This window comes from Amblyomma americanum, chromosome 10 (genome assembly GCF_052857255.1).
Source record: "Amblyomma americanum isolate KBUSLIRL-KWMA chromosome 10, ASM5285725v1, whole genome shotgun sequence".
Lineage (NCBI taxonomy): Eukaryota > Metazoa > Arthropoda > Arachnida > Ixodida > Ixodidae > Amblyomma > Amblyomma americanum.
The window spans coordinates 44456029-44479018 of NC_135506.1; the positions used below are offsets into that span (position 1 = coordinate 44456029).

Genomic DNA, 22990 nt, shown 5'->3' on the forward strand with positions numbered 1-22990 from the left:
TCTTTCTCGACTAGAACAAAAACGACCTCGATAAAAATTGCTGATCAAAATTACAATAAAATGAGCTAATATATAAATAGTATTTTGCATTCTTGCAGTGAGCATCTCAGTAAAATATTTTCCTCTCAATACACAGTACAATGCACATTTTTGCAACATTCTCATTTTTTATGAAACTTATTCAGTTTATTTAAGTGTAATCATTTTTTCTATGTATTACATGCTATGGCGAGCCAGTGAAAAGCTTTATTTTTCTGATGAAGTCGCGTGACCATTTAAAAACTTCTGAAATGAAGCGTTATGATATAATGTTAACTACTAATTCTTAGTTAATTGTTCTACTAGTGAGCACGTCTTAGCTGTATCGTGACTCGCTGCACCGGTGACAATGCAATGCCAAAAAAAGCGGTATTTGAACCTTAAAGGTTTGTCTTTGAAAATAGCATAACGTCGGAGCTAAAGCGCTCAGTATACATAGCATCAGCTTAGAATGCTGCCAACGAACGCGCTCCCGGATAACACCCGCAAATATGTCCCCACACAGAGATAGACAGATTGGAAAATTGTTTACGCTAGCCATAGTAAGGCGCGAAACCCTAACAAAGGCTCTAACATCGCCTGTGTTTAATTTTACTACTGCCGGACGCCGACATTCCTAACAAGCAAGTTTTGGGCACATCTTATCGGCAGACTTTATTTTTTTTTTTTTTCACAAAATCACCAACTAAATCTGATGACCTTTTGTGTGCTTTGTAAATTTCAATGCTATTTTTTCCTTGTAAGGGGCTCCACAAACATTCGGCTTTTATAAGGCTCGAAATAGGTTCATTTACCAATAATAATTCAAAAGTATCTAAATAAGCCGATTACAAGTATTAGACGCGATGGTTTCTACAATATCATACACTGTACGAAAACAAAAACTTCAAAGAAAGATGTGTTTTTGAAGAAAACAAAAATGTAGCTTCAATACTGACACATTGTCAACTGAAAGGTCAACTTACCAAATGATACTGTTAGTTGTTTTATAATCTGGATGCTTTGATGAAAAGCAGGCAGCAAAGTTCATAATGGCCTCCAACGTAGATGGTTTAGTGTGCGAGCTTGTGTTGATGAAAGCGTGAGCTTGGAGGTAGCAACAGCGATACTTGCACGTAGCTGATGTCTGTTAAATCCTCTTTTTCCTTTTTTTTTGTTTCGTGCGGCTTTAGTTCGCCACTTTCAGCCAAGATACTCAAGCAAACCAATTTAGAAAAACATGAGTGCACCTCAGAGAACATTTTCGAGTTTCGTGGAGTCCCGCATGTTTACTCACGACGTCTCGCGCGTAAACTACGGTATCTCTCGATCAATGAGTCTCAACTGTATGCAAGCTGAACCCAGACATGCCCTCTACATGGACAACTTCATATCTAAGTCTTAGCTAAAGAACCAATCAGTCCACGATATCCTCAATCAGATGTCATTTATAAATGCGCATATATTTTTTCCGAATAATAATGGAGCCGGAAAGCCGATACAGTGAATAGCTGAACGTAAAGTCATGGACAAGCTAACCAGGAATGATGGCCGGATCATCGCCGCTAAGGCACATATCAACCACGGTAAAAACGCCTCCTCCACGAGCGAGTCTCGAGTGGAATACGCCTGCAGAGATGACGCATGCTAACGCATACTGATCCAAGGCCACATAAAGAAAAATGGCGCAAAAGAAAGCCTTCACAGCATTATCGTAAAGCATCACCCTCAAAACCGGCTTTTCCATTGCTTCGGCACCTCCGTCGCCCGGGCATCCTTCGGTCGTGCCGTCTAGCAGTTCCCGATCCCTTCAACTTCTCCCTGCGCATCAACAGTGAAGTTCTTTCCTCTTCCTCTCGCCGCTCTACGCCAGGCTACTGCAGCACCTGCTGTTTCATTGTGTACCTCACTATCTATCTGACTCACCCACTAAGCGCCCCGTATAGTATGAGGAGGGAGAACAGAAGGTGCTGTGTCTCCTCCTTCCTGCCTTGCCCATGTTAGTTTTAATGCGCAAGCATTAAGGTGCTCATGTCGCAGGAAATCCGGCAACCCCGTCGGCGTCGTCGGCATCGTTGACAATGAGCGAAAAATCCCCAGAGATGCAACTTAAGAGGTAGATAGGCCACCCTGGACACGTGACATGGCGGCGTCTTGTCAAATTAGCCAACGGTTAGGGAGCAAATTGCCCACCGTGGCAGCTGCAGTTAATGATTTGCGGCTCGGGAACAGCAACCTGGGTCACACAAGGACCACCGCTGTAAGCAGCTGCCATCGTACGGCAGTGGCATATCGCTTAACCACTACACCACTGCGCCAGAAGTGGTATGAAGACTTCCTCCAAGGATCTACGAATTTAGGGAATGACCGCTTGAGTATATATGAGCATAAACCTATTAAGCAATGGCGTCATACCCTTAAGGCGGAACTTAAGTGTCCCTCCAATTTTATCACTCCTCTTACGTTCCTGCTGCTGTCACTCCATCCGTAGTCAGGCCAAAGAATACTAAGGGAAAGTATGTTGTGACAACGTAAAATGTTTCGCTACGCTACAGGTGCATCCAATAAAGGAATTACCGGCCTTGCGCCTTACTCCCTAGTCACCCCCCCCCCCCCGCACTTCCTGGAGTGCTTTGCTTAAATCGAACTCGCCACATTGTCAGTGAACCTTTTATAAACAGCTGCTCTATTTATGGAGCTCTACTACTCGCCTGAAATAAAAACTTCCCGACGAGAGCTGTGTCTGTTCCCTGGTCCCCTCCACCACACTCTCGGTTAGGACTCTCCAATCTTTCGGATGACATCCAAGACTGCTGAGGATATGTTACTCTACGAGATTGTTTAATATTGGTACCCTGTTGCCTTAGCGCCGGGCAGTCTTAAAACTTTTTCATTGCAGTAACCATTCTCGTTTACGGGTGAGCGGTCAGTGAGACGATCAGCATCCCAGGAACACGAGGAAATCTAAGTCTCGATCGAGGACAACGGGAGCCTCCAAGAATCTTCCAAAATTCCAGCACAACTTCAAACACCCGATAAGTAATCGACGAGCACTGGTATCGATCAACACAAATCAACGTCGCGCAGTGTATACAAGAGTGGGAGCAAACATATACAATCAAATAGCTTCGGTCAAATAACGTTTATTCACTTCGGCAAAAGGGGCTTCTCAAACCCCGTTCGGTCTTGTATCCGGACAGCTGGAGTCATTGCTATGCTGGACTTGCTGACGACGCACACCCATCACATGGGCAGTTCCGCTAACCTGTTGGTCATATCCAAACAGGCTCAGTCAGTTCCGACAACGCCTGATGTCTGTGCTTTTGGTGGCCTACTGTGCGCATGCCTCCCGTATGTGCACTGGTGGAACTGCTGACGACGCACACACATGACATGGTCAATTCCATCGTGCTTCTGGTCAATTCCGAAGCGGTGCTTCCACTGCCTTTGCGGTACGCCACCTTAAACCTGCTCCGCACCTCCAGACAGCGATAGTCACCCTTTGCGCTGCAGATGCTGCCGGCACAGTTGCACTTCACCACGGGAAACTCCACAGTTATCCAATGGGGTTGATGCCGACGGTTATTGTATATGGGCAGGTGACACGGTCACCGGTTTCGGAAGACTGCGGCACAAGCTAGCAGCTGCCTGCTGCACTTACTCCAAGCTTGTCAAGTGGATCAATCCGCACAATAACAAACACGCGACGAGCAAAGGCGTAGAACGCATCTTGAACGATGGCTTTACTGAGGGCTGGGTATGCTAGAGCAGACCGCGAATGGGAAGAAAGTGTCTCCACAGTTCTTTCAAGGACACTAAAACCAACACGTTGCTGTGCTTGCAGCTTGAAAACACGAAGCACTGAGCCGCAAGAAGAGACAGCCAAGACTTACGTTATTCAGGTCATCGCAACCAGTTGCCTGGCCATATATAGCTGCAGGGAAATGACTACACCAATGTTGCCCAATGACAGTTGTTGTTCTCGGGCTTTCTAACGGGTGTCACCACCGCTGTGGAGGCAGAATTTCAATGGACGTGAAATGAAAAATCACCCCTATAATGTGATTTCAATTATTCTGTCGTACGCCAGGTGGGATAAATGATACCCGGTCTCTTCGCTCATGCGTGTTGCATGAGTGGCATGCCTTGGCACGCAAAAAAACTACATATATCGCAATCATTGCCACCATTATCAACATCATCGTCATCGTCCCCATCAGCCTTACTACGCCGACTGCAGGAAAAATGCCTCTCATATCTCTCCAATTAACCCAGCCCGGTGTGAACTCCGGCCACCTCGTCTGTTCAGAGTTTCTTGTCTCATCCGCCCACCTGACACTCTGCCACCTCCTGCTGTGTTCCCTTCTCTCGGAATGGAGTCCGTGAATCTTATTGCCGAGCGGTTATGTTGCCTTCGAATTACACCACTGCCCATAAACAGGGGCTGGGCTTCAGTCCGAAGAGTTTTTTAACTCTCACGCTAAAATAATTTGTGTCTGTCGCACCGCATATCTGACGCTCAATTATTAAAATCTTAATTTAGATGCACAGTATTCAGCAGCTTGATGCCTGACAGCGGTGCTAGCTCCGCTTTTTCACATATTCAAAGAAATCGCTAGAAATGACAGCATAATACTCCACAAAACACAACTGCAACCCGCAGCACACGTAGAACAACTGAAAGAACTCAGTTGGCGCGTCGGAAGCTTTAACAACAATAAGAAATGGTTTGGTTTAGGGGGGTTTAACGTCCCAAAGCAACTCAGGCTATGAGAGACGCCGTAGATAAGGGCTCCGAAAATTTCGACCACCTCGGGTTCTTTAACGTGCACTGACATCGCACAGTACATGGCCCTCTAGAATTTCGCCTCCATCAAAATTCCACCGCCGCGGCCGGGATCGAACCCGCGTCTTTTGGGCCAGCAGCTGAGCGCCATAACCACTCAGCCACCGCGGCGGCTCAACAATAAGAAATGACTCAATTCTAAACACAGGACGTATAATCACAGTAATTGCTAAATAATCAAAAAACGCAATGAAATTCCGATACACAATAGGGCATGAATAAAATTAAAAAACAAACAAAATATGAAGGGCGCCGTGTTCCATAATTAAGCAGAAACGATTAATATTTTACACTAGTGGCACTGCGACAACCAGAGGATTCCATACATAAAAACGATTCGTGGTTCTCGTGCACATATTAATAGCTTGGGTTTTAGGTTCGTCAGAATCAACAGCGGTGAAGCGCGGATAAAAGGTTGCGCGCTTGGGGGGTTGTAAGTACGGCATCGTGCACCTGGCAACGCCTGCTCATGCTCTTTTCCATACCGGTGAGACACAGGCAGGTGTTTTTCCGGCGTGTTATCCGTTAACGTCACCCATTGTAGCAAGTTCAGGGCTCGCAAAGTCGCCACAGTCTCTCGTCGCCTTGCTATAGAGCGGAAAGCTAAAGGAACGCGCCGGCGAAAGATCGACGGCGCGCCTACATCCGCAACTATCATTCGCATGGAAGCGTGCCACCTAGACATTGTGGAGTGTTCGTTTTTGAATATGTGCACTGCAAAGACAAGATAGAAGGAACAGAGGATGCACAGTGTGTGTGACGTGCGCGTGACATTGTATATGGCTGTGCGTGACGTAGGAATAGAGAAGACACATCTGGGGAAGTTTGGCTGTATATGGCCAGGCAACTGGTTGCGATGACCTGAATAACGTAAGACTTGGCTGTCTCTTCTTGCGGCAAAGTGCTTCGTGTTTTCAAGCTGCAAGCACAGCAACGCGTTGGTTTTAGTGTCCTTGAAAGAACTGTGCAGTTACTTTCTTCCAATGCTCAGTCTGCTCTAGCATGCCCAGCCCTCGGTAAAGCCATCGTTCAAGATGCGTTCTACGCCTTTGCTTGTCGCGTGTTTGTTATTGTGCGGATTGGATCCACTTGACAAGCTTGGAGTAAGTGCAGCAGGCAGCTGCTAACCTGTGCCGCAGTCTTCCGAAATCGGTGACCGTGCCACCTGCCCATACACAATCACCGTCGATGTCACCGTCGACATCGACCCCAACCGTATCCCTGTGGAGTTGCCCGTGGTGGAGTGCAATTGTGCCGGCAGCATCTGCAGCGCAAAGGGTGACTATCGCTGTCTGGAGGTGCGGAGCAATTTTAAGGTGGCGTACCGCAAAGGCAGTGGAATCACCACTTCGGAATCGACCAGCAGCACGATGGAATTGACCACGTCATGTGTGTGCGTCGTCAGCACGTCCACCAGTGCACATACGGGAGGCATGCGGACGGAGGCCACCAAAAGCACAGACATCAGGCGCTGTCGAAACTGACTGAGCTTGTATGGACATGACCAACAGGTTAGTGAAACTACCCATGTGATTGGAGTGCGTCGTCAGCAAGGCCAGCTTAGCACTTACTCCAGCTGTCCGGATACAAGACCGAAAGGGGTTTGAGAAGCCCCTGTTGCCGAAGTGAATAAACGTTATTTGACCGAAGCTTTTTCATTGCAAATGTCTGCTCCCACTCTTATACACATAACGCGACGTTCATGTGTGTTGGTCGATACCAGTGCTCGTTCATTAGTGTCGAATGTTTGAAGTTGTGCTGGACATTTGGAATATGTTCGGATGCTCCCGACGTCCTCAAGGCTATGTCAGAGTTTTGTGTTCCTGGGCCACCGATCGCCTCATAGACCGCGCACACGTAAACGGCAATAGTTACTGCAAAGAAAAAAGTGTTCTAATACTGACCAGCTCTAAGGCAAGAGGGTACCGGTATTAAACAATCTCGTAGAGTAATATATCCTAGGCAGTCAGTGATGTCATCCGAAAGATGGGAGAGTCCTAACCGGGAGAGTAGTGGAGTGGGCCAGAGAACAGACACAGCTCTCGCTGAATGTTTTTATTCCAGGCGAATACTAGACCCCCATACAAAGAGCAGTCGCTTATATAAGGTTCGCTGACAATCTGGCGAGTTCAAGTTAAGCAAAGCACTCCAGGAGGGGGGGGGGGGGTCACGAGGGAATAAGGCGCAAGGCATCTTGTTCCTTTTTTGGGTGCACCAGTAGCGAAACATTTTCTGGTGCCACAACAGACTTTCCCTTAGTATTCTTTGGCCTGACAATGGATGGAGTGACGGCGGCAGGAACGTAGAGGAGTGAGAAAATCGGAGGGACACTTATGTTCCGCCTTAAGAGTACGACGCCATAGCCTAATGGGTTTATGCTCATATATACTCAAGTGGTCATTCCCTAAATTCGTAGATCCTTGGAAGTCTTCATGTCACTCCTGGCGCAGAGGTGCTGCGGTTAAGCGATGCTGCACTGCCCTGTGATGACAGGTGCTGCCAGCGGTGGGCCTTGTGCGACCCAGTTTGCTCTTCCCGAGCCGCCAGTCATTAATTGAACTGCCACCTTCCACGGTGGGCAGTTTGCTCACAATACGTTGGGCAAGTTGTCATGATGGCGCAATGTCACGTGACCTAGGTGGCCCATCTACCCCTTAAGTTGCTTCTCTGGGGATTTTTCGCTCATTGTCAACGACGCCGATGACGCCGACGGTGTCGCCGGATTTTCTGCGACATGAGCACCTTAATGCTTGCGCATTGAAACTAAGATGGGCAAGGAGGGAGGGAGGAGACATAGCACCTTCTCTTCTCCCCCCTCAGTAAGGTACGGGGCGCTTAGTGGGTGAGTCAGATAGATAGCTAGATGCACTATGACACAGGAGGTGTTGCAGCAGGCTGGCGTAGTGCGGTGAGAGGAAGAGGAAAGAACTGCACTGTCGATGCGCAGGGAGGAGTTGGAGGGTGTTGTCTTTGAGAAACTTCGTGTGGGAGAGTCGAATCGTGCGACGGTGAATGTTCAGGAAACAGTGACGACTCGGAGACGCATTCTTTAACAAACAGACAAGGAACACTGTATTGACTTTACGGATACACAAAGAGTGGTCAGACGGAACACCCGGCACAAACGTCTCTCTTCTTTGCCGTCTAAGAAGCCACTGTCTTGCCGAGAGTCCGAGGGCCCGGCCGTTTTCAGCTGCACCCGGCCGCTTCGCGGCCCAACTCGCCTCCCGGGCTCCGTCGTCGAAACCCGATCCCGGGCCAGACACCGGTGATTTAAAAACTGGGAGTGTCCCCACACTGCTCCGGTCCCCAATGGCACCCCGTCGCGCACATGTGCGAAGGAAACACGCACACACAAAACTCAAAGGAGGGCCCACGGGCGACGAGAAACACAGGCAGTAGTAAACGATGCCGTTCGTGGAAGACGCACTCTCCCTTCCCCCCAAAAAGACAGAATACACAACAGAGGGATCGGGAACTGCTAGGCGGCACGACCGAATGATGCCCGGGCGACGGAGGTGCCGGAGCAATGGAAAAGCCGGTTTTGAGGATGATCCTTTACGATAATGCTGTGAAGGCTTTCTTTTGCGCCATTTTTCTTTATGTGGCCTTGCATCAGTATGCGTTAGCATGCGTCATCTCTGCAGGCGTATTCCACTCGAGACTCGCTCGTGGAGGAGGCGTTTTTACCGTGGTTGATATGCGCCTTAACGGCGATGATCCGGCCATCATTCCTGGTTAGCTTGTTCGTGGCTCTACGTTCAACTATTCACTGTATCGGCTTTCCGGCTCCATTTTTAGTCGGAAAAGATATATTCGCATTTAAAAATGACATCTGCTTGAAGATATGGTGGGCTGAGGGGCTCTTTAGATATGACTTATTTATCAAGTTATCCATGTAGAGGTCATGGCTAGCTGGGTTCTGCTTGTATGCAGTTCAGACCCATAGATCGAGAAATACCGTAGTCTATGCGCGAAACGTAGTGAGTGAACATGCGGGACTCCACGATGCTCGCAAATGTTCTCTGGGGTGCACACATCTTTTGTAAATTGCTTTGGTTGACTAGCTTGGCAGAAAGTAGCGAAATAAAGCCGCACAAAGCAAAAAAAAGTAAAAAGAGGATTCCACAGACATCAGCTGCCTGCAAACATCGCTGTTCCTACCTCCGAGATCGTGCTTTTATCAGCAGAAGTTCGCAGACTAAACAATTTACCTTGGAGGCTATTATAGCTTTACTGACTCCTTGTCTTCAAAGCACCCAGATAATAAAACCACTAAAAGTATCATTGGGTAAGTTGACCTTTCAGTTACCAATCTGTCAATATTGAAAGGTATGACACTACATTTTTGATTTCGTTAAAAACACATCCTTCTCTGAATTTTTTTTGTTTTCTCATAATGTATGATATTGTGGAAAACATCAGAAGAATAATACTAGTTGTCGGCTTATTTAAATATTTTAAATTATTATTGGTAAATGGACCTATTTAAAGCCTTATAAAAGCTGAATGATCGTGGAGCCCCTTACGAGGAAAAAATAGCATTGAAATTTACAAAGCATGCAAATGGTCATGAGATATAGTTGGTGATTTTGTGAATAGAATATTAAAGAATTAAAGTCTGGCAGTAAGCTGCACACATATGTTGCTTGTTAAGAATATCGGCGTTTGTCAGTGATGAAATGAAACAGAGGCGATGTTAGAGCCTATGTTAGTGTTTTCCGCGCATTACCGCGGCTAGTGTAAACTCTCTCCCAATTTGTCTATCACTGTGTGGGGACAGATTTGCCATTGTTATCCGGAAGCGCTTTCGTTGGAAGCATTCAAAGCTCATCGTATGCAGGCTGAGTGTTTCAGCTGCGACGTTATGCTATTTTTAAAAATAGGCCTTTAGGGTTAGAAGACCTCTTGTTTTGACACAGCATTATCATCGGTTGCAGCGGATTAAGATACAGATAAGACGTGCTCACTAGTAGAACGGGTAACTAGTAGACAACTTTTTATCTATTGCTGCTAGTCTATTAATTTCGAGGCATGTAGGCCACCGTAAAGAATATACACATCAGTTTTTGTATTTCGAAAGCGCAGTTATCCTCCACGCTCCTGCCCAACAAATTTTGCCTCCATCGTGCCAAAAATGCATGCGCTTTCAAAAGCCTAAAGGCAAAGCAACCTTTCCAGTGCACATAACTCGTCGAACTACCCCAAATATGTCGGGGCCACAGCGCCGAGGGTAACTTCGTTGTCGAAATTATAACTAAAATGAATATCACTTATGCTAGACTCACACACATCACTATAAATAACGATCCTAGCAGTAATCGTTAAAGAGATATCTATTCAGTATTAGTTAACCAGCGTATTCTAGTTATAATCTCTTAGCTGTATTCGTATGCGCTACATCGCTGACAATGCTATACGAAAAAAAAACGCGCTTCTAACTCAATAAGGCAATTTTTAAGAGCTGAAGAATATATTAGGTGAAACACCCCATATTGGACCCGTCATACAGTAGTGAATAAAAAGATGTGATATTTCAGTTTTTGAATAACTTTTTACTGCACCTGAATTTGCGAACGAGTGGATCGACAATGGTCATACAGTAGCCAACAAGGAGGTATGATATTTCTATTTTGAATTTAACTTTTGTTTTAACCCACTAAAATTTGCGACCCAGTGAATCGACATTTGCAGACTTTTTACACAACAGCAACCAAATTTTTATCATCCTTTTACTGACAGTTTGTTCCCAGAGCGAATTTATTGAAGATCTGTTAAGTGCATTGCGTGGAGGTATCAGCAATTTTATGTTTTTAACATTGCAAATGAGGTAACAATTTAATGAATGGCCTTTCACAATAACCTAACGTGTTAGTACTCCACACGCAAGCCTTTACCGGCGATCACTTCTTGACTGCGCTGAAGCATGGAGTACAGGAAGCTGTCACTGAACGTCTAGTTTATGTTTCTCCCCTTTTGCTGGAACTTCTAAACTTTCTGATCGGCTCTGCTGGCTTTTTCTTATTCCTTTGACAAGACGTAATGTTTATCCAAATATATTTTTTCACTAGCCCGGCTTGGCAATTTCATAAGGTTGACCGTTGCCTTCATCTTGCAGTTTTTCACAATCATAGAACAGTTCTTCTGGTCGTAATTCTCTTAAGACATCCTGTTAAAACATCCTGTTGAAACATTGTGTTAAAACATATCGAAATTTAAGATTCTTGCTTGCTTATGAATGCATAGCCTTTTCAAGACCGCCCTGAGGAAATATCTTAGCACTTGTTACTTTGAATTAAGTCAAGCAGGCAAACTCCACGAGTGGAGGATCAGCCCCGTGGAATTACGTTCTCGTCTCCGTGGTTTAACGTCGGAGGTTTGTAACTAGGTTCATATAAACTGCATTTGGGGCGACGTGTTAGGCGAATACCATAGTTTCCGCACGACAAGAACTTCGATCCGTCCAATGAAATCCCTCGTTTCCATTGGTGACGTATCCATACCGCATGTTTCTTTACCAACATCATCTAGAGAAGCTAACTCTTTTCACATCTGTGTAGGGTTAGCGGTAAAACCCACCAATGTTTGCGTTTGAACCTCTTCTGTATTGTTAAAAAAATTTGTGGCTTTTTATTGAAGATTCAAAAGTAATTTCTCTCAACATCTAGCGAGAAAAAAGTTTCCACGTTTTATGACAGCCCTTTGAATTTTCCAGACTTGAGGAAAACTAGGTCTCCATAAAAAAATCATAATAAGACTTTACTGCCTTTTTGCCCTCCAATTTGTTTTTTCTGATAATGTATATGAGTTGTATTTTCTATCATGTGTCAAGACATTGCCTGCGCAAGGTCTGCAAGTTCTTACTAGTGCGTTTTTCAAGATAACGCTTTATTTTGGAACTTTTTTAACAGTTGACGCGACTTCATGGGAAAAATAAAACTTCTCACTGCCTCGCCATACCACGTAATACATAGAAAGAAATGTGTACCCTTAAATTAAACTGTATAGATTTCATAAAAAAATTAAAAAGTTGCAAAAAAGTGCATTGTACTGCGTATTCAGAGGAAAACATGATACTGAGACGTTCACTGCAAAAATGCAAAATAGTATTTCTATATTATCTCATATTATTGTAATTTTGCTCAGAACATTTTATCGAGGTATGTTCAATTCCAGTCGAGAAAATTTTTTTGAAATTAAGCGCCACAGTGCCGATCATGGTTGACTGCAGAACACAACCTCGGCGCTGTTCATACTGCTCCCTTTCCGTGCACTCACATGCTCAGGCATTGCACATCGGCTTTGAGCGAAGCGGGCATCACTCTTCTCGCGTGCTGTGTTTACAAAAGCTCTGCGATGTGCAAGGATGGAATCAGGTGACTCGACGGGGCATCGACAAAAGGGAATATGATCGCCTGAGGAAGCGCCCATGGAAGGACAAAAATGAAAAACAACTTGAAAGCAAACATTTAGCCTCCGAAGGCTCCTGACGGTAGAGGAGAAGATAATTCCATCATAACATAATCAGAGATACCAAATAGGTTGTTTCAATTTGTGGATCATTTGAATTTTTACGAAAAAATTGAAAATATATTACCATTTTTGTTCATTACAGCATATCTGTGGGCTCTAACGTCGAAGGATAAACTTTCGAAGCGATTGGGCATCTCGCGACCCCGCATCTCACCCGATGAGGACAAAGATGAGGACGAAGCTGAGGACGAAGCTGAGGCGGAGTGCATGCGGGGTGCGCACCCCACCTGTAGGCGACGAAGGCAGCACGAGGCACGTGACGATGGTGGTCACGTGATCATAGAAAGGATCCACGCCTGGGTCGTCGTGTAAGATACGTATCATAGCTATGCTGAAAAAGCCGTTCTTCTAGAAATTCTTTCCTACCTGCCTCGGCTTTTGCAACGTTGACTGCGATACAGCTCCCACGCTCAAACATGACATTAGTCAAACACAGTGGTCTCCGCTATTATTCGCTCTTTATAATTGGAGAAGACACTGCAGGCAGCTTTGAAGTTGTTTTCGTATATCAAGAATAAGAACTTGCACTGCACAGGCAATAAAGAGTACTGCAGGCGGCATAAGCATATTGTGCATATTTAAAACACCAATGTTTCAGAGCAGGAAAATGAGAAAAAAATGATTAGTCGTTGTAAATGTGTCTACATTTCTTCCTAGGGTTATTTTGGAAAGCGTATGTGAATTGCCAGTAGGATATTTAATTTAGAAAGACTTGGTTGTAGGCCAGTTGGTAGGACATCCTGAGGAACAAGACCCATCCGCCCCGTCTTGTTTTGCGGTTTTGCTCCTCACGATGTCAGTAGGAGTTTTCGTCTTTAAAACACTGCTTGACAGTGCAGCATTGAAAAGGCTAAACGCCACTTCACGCCCGGCGTTTGCAATATTGTTTCACCAAGGAGACACGAGGGGGCGCCACATCGCCGAGGAACTTTGCCCAGCGATAACGGGGCTGTCGGCGGAACTGCTCCCGTTGCGCAGAAGGCGACTTACGCAAGCCTAGCTGATAGCGACAGTAGGAGTCCGGCTGGAATCAACAGGCGACACAAGACGAGCGGAACGGCTGAGCGGGCTTGCCACAACCAGTAATCTTGGTGGCTGGAAGCATTCTCGCTCAGAATGTCCTGGTCATTCGAGGGGTAAGCGCCTTTTTCTGTTCAGTTCAGTTCAGTTTAATAATGCGAAAGCATTTCTAGGCTATGTGGGCGGGGTCTGGTCCCCATAGCGTGTCACGAAAGCGTGTCCGCAGGGATTGTGGCGTTCTCAAAAGAGGTAGCATCAAACGAATGGTGTTGATCGATTGAAGGCAATGTGAGAATGATGGGCACAATATTTGATGTCAATAGGATCATTAGTAATTATTAGAGCCACAAATTCGAAAAAACGTCGAAATATCGCGGATGTCGGTATGGCTAGTGGACGGGAAAACAACCGTGCACGGGAAAATGGTGGAAAAACAAGCAAAGTGAAAATAAAGTTTGAAATGGATTTAAATGTGTTAATGAGTGGTAATCATTCGAAGAAAAAGATTGATAGGTTAATTAATAATTAATTAGAAGCAAACGTCCATGGATTCAAAGAGGGGCAAGGAGAGACCACGAGTGTCGAGGAGGCGTCAATGCTTTCGCAGTCCTCCAATGCAGACAGGCGCAGTGATCTCTAATGTTTTTTACCTTAAAGTTCTCAGTAGGGGGCATTACAAAAGGGGGTGGGTTTTTATACGAAGGAAAACATCGCGTGACAAGTAGTCCTTTAACAAAGTGCTCATTTAAAAGCTGCTAAACCGAAGATGTGCACGTGGTAGCAGCGGTGGCTGGGGGAAAGCCGTTCCCTTCTCTGGCGCTTCGGAATACACCGCTGCTATTAATATACGCCTTCGGACAGTTAGTGTGTTATGTTCGAGATTCACAAGTGATGTGTCATGAAGTGCGAGACATTTCGGGAGAGCGTACCATGGCGGCTTGATGAATGATGTGGACTGCTCGATGCAGCAGCTCCTAGAGTCCTCGTCTATCAAAAAGGCATCTTGAGATGTAAAAGATATTGAAGCTCCTAACCCAACACGCACGTATTTTTGCGCAACGTAACACGACGGTTCCGTGCCGCTGGTAAAAGTGTGCTAGCCTTCGTCGGCGGCGCGGGTGACTTACGTGATATGAATCTGAATTGTTGTTAGCTCATGCCAACAATAACCACACAGGTCCTGACAAAGACAGAGGCTGAATTCTAAACGCGGGCGCCGCTACTCTGGTCAAATACCGCGTCCCTGACCTTAGAAGCGGAACAAGCCACCGTGGCGAGTGTTTGCGAGTGTGTATGGCGAGTGTTGCATAGCGCTGGTAGAAAAACTCGGGGCCTTCTTAACCACATTCTTAACGGAGTAAAGAAGAGAGAAATAGGAGTAAAATTGGAGGGCTCTGTATAAATTTCAACCACCGAGGTTCTTTAACCGGCACTGACATTGCCCATTTCCCTCCTCCACTTAGACCACATAGATACCGAGTGCGAATATCAATTACAAAAATGGTCTACACAGTCTATAGACTTCTTATAGACTCCATTTCCGGCCTATAGATATTTCATTTTGTCTCTTCATAGCCTAAAGACTCTATAGACAAAAGTTCACTAAAATGTAAGGCCATAAATCTACAGATTTCCCATAGACTGTCTATAGGATTTGTATTGTCTGTAGACGGTTCTCGAGGGTTTGTCTATAGACACCCTATACACTTAATAGTGAGAGGGCTATGGACAGTCTATTGACTGTCTAAAAAAATTTTTTTAAGGAATCGACGCCAGTTGTTTGTTGTTTACTTCTGTATTAAACTGTTTTTTTTCCGTTCATTTTTATTGACCTCCTTAGTCCCGCGCTTACTTTGCTTTTCACTGTTCTATTTTGGTAGTGTACACTACGCATATCTGTGGCTATTGTGTGCAGTAAGATGTTTTAGCAGGAGAGATCGTTTTCCTTTTATCTGAGGTGTTCATGTGCCCTGGTGTAGACGTGGAGCTTTCGCACACAACATCCCTTTTATTTCCCGAAAAAGTAATTTGCGCTATTGCCAGAATGTAGGTACTGAGGCTATAACTTAACACCTTCTAGCTGTGCTGTTCCCCCTGCAGTAACTCAGCGGCCATGGAGCAGGCAGCTGCGCAGAAGCGGTTCGATCACGACTGGGCCAACTGCCGTGTGGTTCACGTGAAATGCGTAAACGTCCATGTATAGAGATTATCCAGGAGGCGTACAATGTAGAATCGCTTATTACAATCCGGCTATATTTATACTTTGAAACGCCTGATATTGCGTTACATTGAGTATACTTCCTAGAGCAGCGAAGAAAACTGACGCGCGTCTTGTCCTATACCGCAAAAGTCTACATCATCGGTTGTAGTCTTCAGTGCGCATTCTTCCCCCATCATCCTTATCACTGTGAACCACTTGTGCATAACGGCCTCTTTTCATCACCTCTTACTAGTTCTGCATCGCGAAAGGTGGAGCTTCCTCTTCTCAATATTTTTGAGGTTGGCATAATCTCAAATGCTAGGAAGAATAGATAATATATACAGAATTGTTTACCAACGCTTTTCGAAATGAGTTTCTCGCAGGCGTGAATAAATGCGCTCTTTTACGCATTTTCACGTTGGTGACCACATTTTGCTTGTTTTTACATGTGCCACAAGACCCTTGTATTTGATTACTGATTTTGACAGGCCGTCACTCGAAACATGGCGGCCCCGTTGTGAAGACGAAGAGGACACCCTGCCTTCTCAAGAACGGGCTACTTCGCAAGAAATGTGAGTGCTACATGCCTCAACAACGCTTACATTCGCTTGCCGGGATTAAAGCTAGTAGCGTTTTGAATAAAATAATGTAAAATTTGGGCCTCAACTATACAAAACCAACTGAAGAGACTTTTATGTAATGGCCCGATGTTAGTTCCATTCAGCTTTTTTTTGCTACAAAAGCTGGACGAGCCTACATCTTCCTTCTCACGAGCATAGAGTGAGGACTACGCTTTCGAAAAGAACCACCCAACAGCCATCTCCTCACCGCCACAGTCGATCTACCTCCCCACCCATCCAACTCCTGCCCACCTTCACCCTCCATTTGCGCCATCCACCACCCAGCAACCCCACTCTACCCTCCAGATTCGCCCCCCCCCCCCCCCCCCCTACACCAACGCAAACAGATTCGCCCAGCTTCACCCGACAGAAATTTTTTTTTGCGTGTGTGAGGCCTAAGCGTTAGTTAAAAATAATCAGTAAAGACCTCAAAGGAAGCATTCAGGGTGAATTAAAATGCCTTCGTAGATTTATCGCATGCGACTTCAGTTCGCTTCCAAAATTTTCTTCTGTTTTCAGCCCCTGGTTCATCTCTTCCCTGAGAGTGCGATTTGGATAACCTTCGACGAACGAAACATTTACTGCACCTTTCTTTTCCGCAATAGCTTTCTTATGACCTTTTGCGTATATTGTCGCTCCTATCGCCTACGCTCGTTGGTCTGCGGGTTCCACGTGCAAGAAAGAGCCCATAAATCGGCTTCGCACGTTCCATGGCCTACACATATCAAAAGCCCGGAAAGGAGAGGTTGAGGTTGTAAGCTGCTGGTAGGGGTACCCTTGCGATTATTCTGGCCGCAATTATTCTACGTGGCGACAGTTAAATAATAATTAAATGCGAGAGTTTGAGGCAGGCATCTGTGACTTACCGGAGCTTCGTCGCCACGCACAAGACCGCCGGAAATACTCAGCGACTGTTGTCTCCGTTTGCAGCCGAGATCCGGCTATGAACGAATTTTTAGGTGGCGTCAAGCCTATCTCCTATATAACCGCGGCTTCCGCACTGGTAAACGATACTTTGAAGTGAAAGGTACGGAAAGAACTCCCTGCCCAAGCAGGATTCTTACCTACCCATTCTGGCGGCACGAATCACGTGGCAGTGCTAATGTCCCTCGCTTGCTCGTAAGAGTTTAATTAGCCCACGTTTGGACTTCTGTGTGGAATGAATTCAAAATCTATCGCCAAAACCACCCTCTCCCGGCCTCTGTGAGAGTGCGATCATTAAGGTGCGAGTGTGAAACGAGTCGCTGAGGGCACCGCAAAATTAACCGGAGGAATGACCACCAGTGTTTGCTCAAATGAATTGAGAGAAAACAATAAGATAAGGAATAAGGACTTCTTTCGTCGTGAGCTATGCCACCTGAACATAGCCTCATATGTTTCTACACTTTAATTTCCAAGGCAAAGTGGCTCCATCCAGCTCGCCGATGAAAACAGGATACCAATAAAATGCATCTATCCACTGCAATAAATAAATGGATCACAGCAGTAGCCCATGCAAAAGGTTTGGGAAATATTAACTTCACTGGCGTCTGGTGACTGATGTCACCTGATCATATACTTTTTTCTGCCCAGAGAACTGAAAGAAGATATAAAAGAGGCCCTGAAAGCGAATGGCGTCTACAGCAACGACAAGCTGTGCGACACGATGGCAGTGCTCGAAATTCTGGGCGTGAAAGCAGCGCAGCACTTCGAACTTCTGGAGACTGAGGACCTTGTCTCAAGGGGAATGCCGTCTGAGACAGCAGACACTTTATTGAAGGAATTCGGTATGTGAAGGAAGCGGGTCTGCAAATTGGAATGCTTGTACAAAGAAATGGTGCAGGAAGCATGAAATATGACAACACCATTGAACTTTCTGAAAAATTCCCTCCATAGGGAGCATGTAATTCGTAGTGTGATGTTGATGATAATGATGACGAGTTGGCATGATGCAAGGGTAGTTGTGGTGCTTAGACCGAGGAGAATAGTCTGCCCCTGTTTTTGAGAGATGGCAAAGCCCCCTATACCCCGTAATCAAAACCTCACGGGTGGCTGAATTTGTGAGAGAACTTCATTTAAACTTATTGTTTCAGCCATAACCAGGAATAGAAATGTCTTAATTCTGAATATGCCAATTACGCATTGCCCCATCAAATGTGAAATATAATAATAATAATAATTGGTTTTCGGGGGAAGGAAATGGCGCAGTATCTGTCTCATATATCGTTGGACACCTGAACCGCGCCGTAAGGGAAGGGACAAAGGAAAGAGTGAAAGAAGAAAGGAAGAAAGAGGTGCCGTAGTGGGGGGCTCCCAAATGTGAAATATTAAGTGAGAAATTGGCGGTCCATCTGGAAAATTTCAAGGAACGTGTAAACTTCGAGGGATTTGAAATAAAACAACATTTCTTTAAAACGGGGAACTAACTGACAGAGCACAGGTGGTTTGAATTAATGGCGCATGTCTGTGAAGAGTCCATGCACTGGATAGTCGCAATATCACTGTCTGCACGGCATTTGTCAGTCAACTATGCTGGTCTTGCGAAGCGCTTTCCGAAGACGGCGGCAGATTGGGTGGTCATCAGACCAAGCTTGCGCAATGCTGGCCGACACAGACAGGCTCAGTGCACGATTCACTCTGTGTATAGAGTAAGTACATGCCTATAAAGAACGACAGTGCTGCATTTATTACACAGCTTTACTCTCTTCTCTCCTTGCCCCGTCAGCACTTCACCTACTTTAGCTGTCTGCAGAAGTGCGCCTTGGTTTTACGAAAACTATCACATAAGATAGACAGAAATAAAGAGGAGTAAAATCGTTTTCGTCTCAACATATCCTGAAAATAGTCGCCGCAGAATTCGCCGCGAGGAGTAGAAATGCTTTCCTTGCTCGCACAGAGGAGGAGGGGATGGAGTCAGCATGGTATGTGTGTAGTTGTGATGCCCTCCATAATGAATTAAAATAGCAACGACGTACGAATAAAGTCCACAAGGTCATCATGCAGAGTGTGACCGCTGTAGGTATGGGCACTCGGCAGTTTTATTTTCAAGAAGCAGTAATTCTGCTTAGGCGACATTCAAACATATGCGATGCAAGCAAGCGGTACAGCGCCTATCTACGGGCCGGAGCATACGCAAGCAAGAGGTGGATGATTAACTGCATTTTATAGACTATGTGAGCGCTAAGGAATGGCCCGTATTTGTGCGAGGCTCGTAAGCCGTAAGTTTATTTCCTTTAACAGTATAGTAATGCTCATTGCGTTGTCGATTATCACCCTTCTTGGCGCTTGCCGGAAGCTTTGGGTATGCATGCATGGACTCCTGAACTGGAACAGCCTTTTGCTCCGACAAAAAGTGTTCCGGCATGGATGCTTTTTTGAGAGGAGAGGCGGCAATAGCCTTTTACAGGAAGGTATTATAATTTACGATATGGGAGGGGTCTCTCAGCTCGAAGATTCTGTGAAAGGGTCCGCGGCACCCAGCTGTGCGACGTCACCGTCATGAGCAGCAGGTGGGAGCGCGGGTGGCAGCTCATATGACGTCACAGCACAAATTAATTGAGGCGCGACAGGCGGCAGCTGTAGCGGAGGCTCTACAGCTAGCACTCTGGATGGTGGTAGCTGTAGCACCGCCCTATGTGGTCGAAATTGTTCCTGCAACTACATTTTCTTTCCTAGCTCATGCCCCTCATGAATATTACCGTCCAGTAAACCTCAACAAGCAAATTGGGCCAGCGATCGATATTTGTGTTTCTTAATGTGTGGTTGTTTGTGAACAAAATAAAGCGTTTTGGAAGCCACCTGCAGTCAAATGTTTCTAGTAAGCTGATGAAGAACAGAACAAATGGCATGGAGGTTAACCAGATAAGTGTTCGCGTTGGCTACCTTGATTTAGAGAAAAGGAAATAGGAGGGAAAAAGAGGGGCGGGAAACAGCAAGGACGTCATGTAAGGATCTCCGAAATGCAAAAAAAGAATCTATCGTGGAATCACAATGCCATCAGGAATCGAACCTGCGATTTCGAAGTTTACAAAGGAGTGTTCTCATAATCTAAACGGCACTTCATAAGTTGTTCATATTCTTGCTCATCATTGTCTTTTTCGTAGTCGTATACACATTAAGGTGAAGAACAAGTACCTTTTTGATATGCCTTGTTTTTCACAGGACCAGCTGGTGATGAGGCTGAGGCAAAACCTGAAGATAACGCGTAAGCATTTCAGTTTTTTTAAATGCGCATATCCGTAATATTTTGGTGAAAACTGATATTAGACGAAAGAGTCGCACTGCTCTCCATAAACTACGCTTGAGTCTTAGTCGCTGACAATGTCTATGAGGGTTACGGGCCGCGCTAACAACTTGTAAAAGTTGCAAACGCCTAGTACTATGCAATTAATTTTGTGCGGTGCTAATTTGCTGTCAAATTTAACTCAGCTGGCTCACCTTGCGCAGCTAATCAAACTGCCGTGGTGTAACAGAGCTTACACGTCTAACTGATTTCCGAGGCAGTTCAAGACCACACTTCAAGAGAACAAGTGCTTGATGAGACTGGAAACAGCACAACGATGTAAAAAACTATGGTGTACAGATAAGATAAAGGAAAAAAAAGATGAAGTAGAGAAAGTCAACTTGAATTGACAACAGCCTAGCTGAATCAACCGGTTTAAAATTAGGGTTAGGCAATGGATAACAAGGGAGAGGAAGCATAGTCGGGAATAGCAGATAATAAAGAAATATTAAGAGCTTGTGAATTTAACATGCGCAAAGTGACAGATGTTGGCTCAGGAAAGGGTTAGATGGAAACGATAGAGAGATAGCGCAAAGCTGTTGCTCTGAAATCACAGTTATGAGGATGGTGGTATTTAGTGAAATGACGGTTATAAATTGATCGTGATGTCCTTTTTATTGCAGGCCCCAGGAAAATGGCATGGCAGTTCTTAAAAGCGCCATTGGGCCAGTGGCTCAATATACGTGCATGGGCGCTATTGGCTGTTGTATTGCCTGGTCAATTTCTAAGAGCTCATTATGGTTCAAGGAGGCCATTATATCTTGCATTTCAGGGTAATGGCGGAAATTGTGAACTTTTTCATTGCTCGAAAATTACAGGAAAGAACACTGTTGCCTTTGTTATTGGCAACTGTAGGGTTTACTTCGAGGACAACTCAGGCGGATATGCCAGATTAGTTACAGGCACCTTTAATATTAACTGCGCAAATCTATTTTGCAATACTCGCCACCTATATATAGTTTTACAATCGTATGTTTATAAATGATAGAGGCAGGTATTATCGCAGTTTTTATACTCATTACTGCGCGAATTATTTCAGTCGAGATATCGCACTCAGTTTCATGATTTCTTGACGGCTCTGTAAACTATGACAGTGCGGAGGACTCTGTGAAAATGCCGTAGCTATGAGGCTATATCCTAATAAAGCGGACTGCGACTTCAGAAGCCTTTTATTGGACATTTTTATTTTGCAGTTACACCCAGTCGTCGCTTAGAGGAGAGCACGTTAAGAGCAAAAAAGCAAAATTCTCAAAGAAAAGTCTACCTCATTTGGTAGGTACATGTACCATATTCTACTTAGAAAAAATAGCGGAAACATGACGCCAGCTGCTTTAATCCGCTGTCTTGTTTGTGGAGTAGCAACCTGTCAAATCTAGTTGGCTTATCTGTATTCACAACGCCAGAAAATATAGTTCATCCTCAGTTATAGAATGCGCGCACAGAAACCTGGTAAGTCTGAGCAAAATAAAATTTAGAATTTAGGAAAACTTCGTAGTTTCCCTATTGCAGGGTTGAGAGGAGAAGCCTGTGGTAAGCCCTTCCTAACTGAGTGAGTTTCACAGATTCTGTTTCTAATGTGGCATTTCGCTTCTAATATTTGACGGAGTCTTTGCTTCGTAAAAAATTGTAAAGATATCCTCTTATATACGAATAAATGCATATTTAGTATCTGGAGAGGTTTAAATAGTTTCTTGTATAACTGAAGTCACTTAGCTACAAATTCCAGCCCACTTATGACAGCCGCAGGTACAATGAACACACGCTTATTACGAACGAGAGTGATGCAACCGTCAGAATATGCGTTAGGACCATGCCAATTCGTCTAGGGAACAGCGAACAACTTTGGCGGCATGATTCGGTTATAACGAACGTGGAGGCCTCTAAACTCGCCCCCACAGTTGAAAAACGAGCATTCAGGAAGCGTTGAGGCCGACGACCGCCTCTAAGCCTTCACGACACCGGCCCGGAAAGATCTTGGCGGCCAAAAAAGGCAATAAAAAGACGTTTTTTAAACAAGATGACCGACGAACAAGCGCAAAATGATGACATAAAAGGTAAGTGCTGCTAATATTGTATAATTTTATTCTTTTAGTTATGCAACAATATAAATTCATTCCTGCTTGGGCCAAGCACCCAACTAGCATAGGTCATTGGCCCAATATTGTAATCGCATTGACAAAGGCCGTTCCTACGAAGGACCAAGATGAAACCATCCGTTTGCAATATTTGGCTGATTACTTGTGCTGCTTGGGCCGTGGCCTGCAGTATTCTGAAATAAATAACAAATAAATAGACAAATAAATAAATCGTTACGTGTGTATGTGCCAGCCGGGCAAGCATCCAAAGCGGGAGCAGAAGAGTGCTGGACTCGAGACAGGAGTGGAGTGGAAAGCTCAGCTACTGCTCATGGTCGGTAATCTATCAATGGTAGTGATTTGAGAAATTTCAACGCTTTGCTGGACATGCTGGTCACGTGGCAGGTACATGTCGCC

The 22990-nt window shown here is 45.1% G+C and overlaps 1 protein-coding gene across 1 annotated transcript; it reads left to right on the plus strand.

Moving 5' to 3' along the window:
* Positions 1–13367: 13367 nt before the first annotated feature.
* Positions 13368–21985, plus strand: LOC144108816 (uncharacterized). Its single transcript, XM_077641997.1, has 5 exons — positions 13368–13533; positions 16106–16189; positions 17810–18003; positions 20378–20420; positions 21122–21985. Exons 1-5 carry the CDS (start codon positions 13514–13516, stop codon positions 21273–21275), a joined length of 495 nt encoding a protein of 164 aa, XP_077498123.1. The 5' UTR covers positions 13368–13513; the 3' UTR covers positions 21276–21985.
* Positions 21986–22990: the final 1005 nt, after the last annotated feature.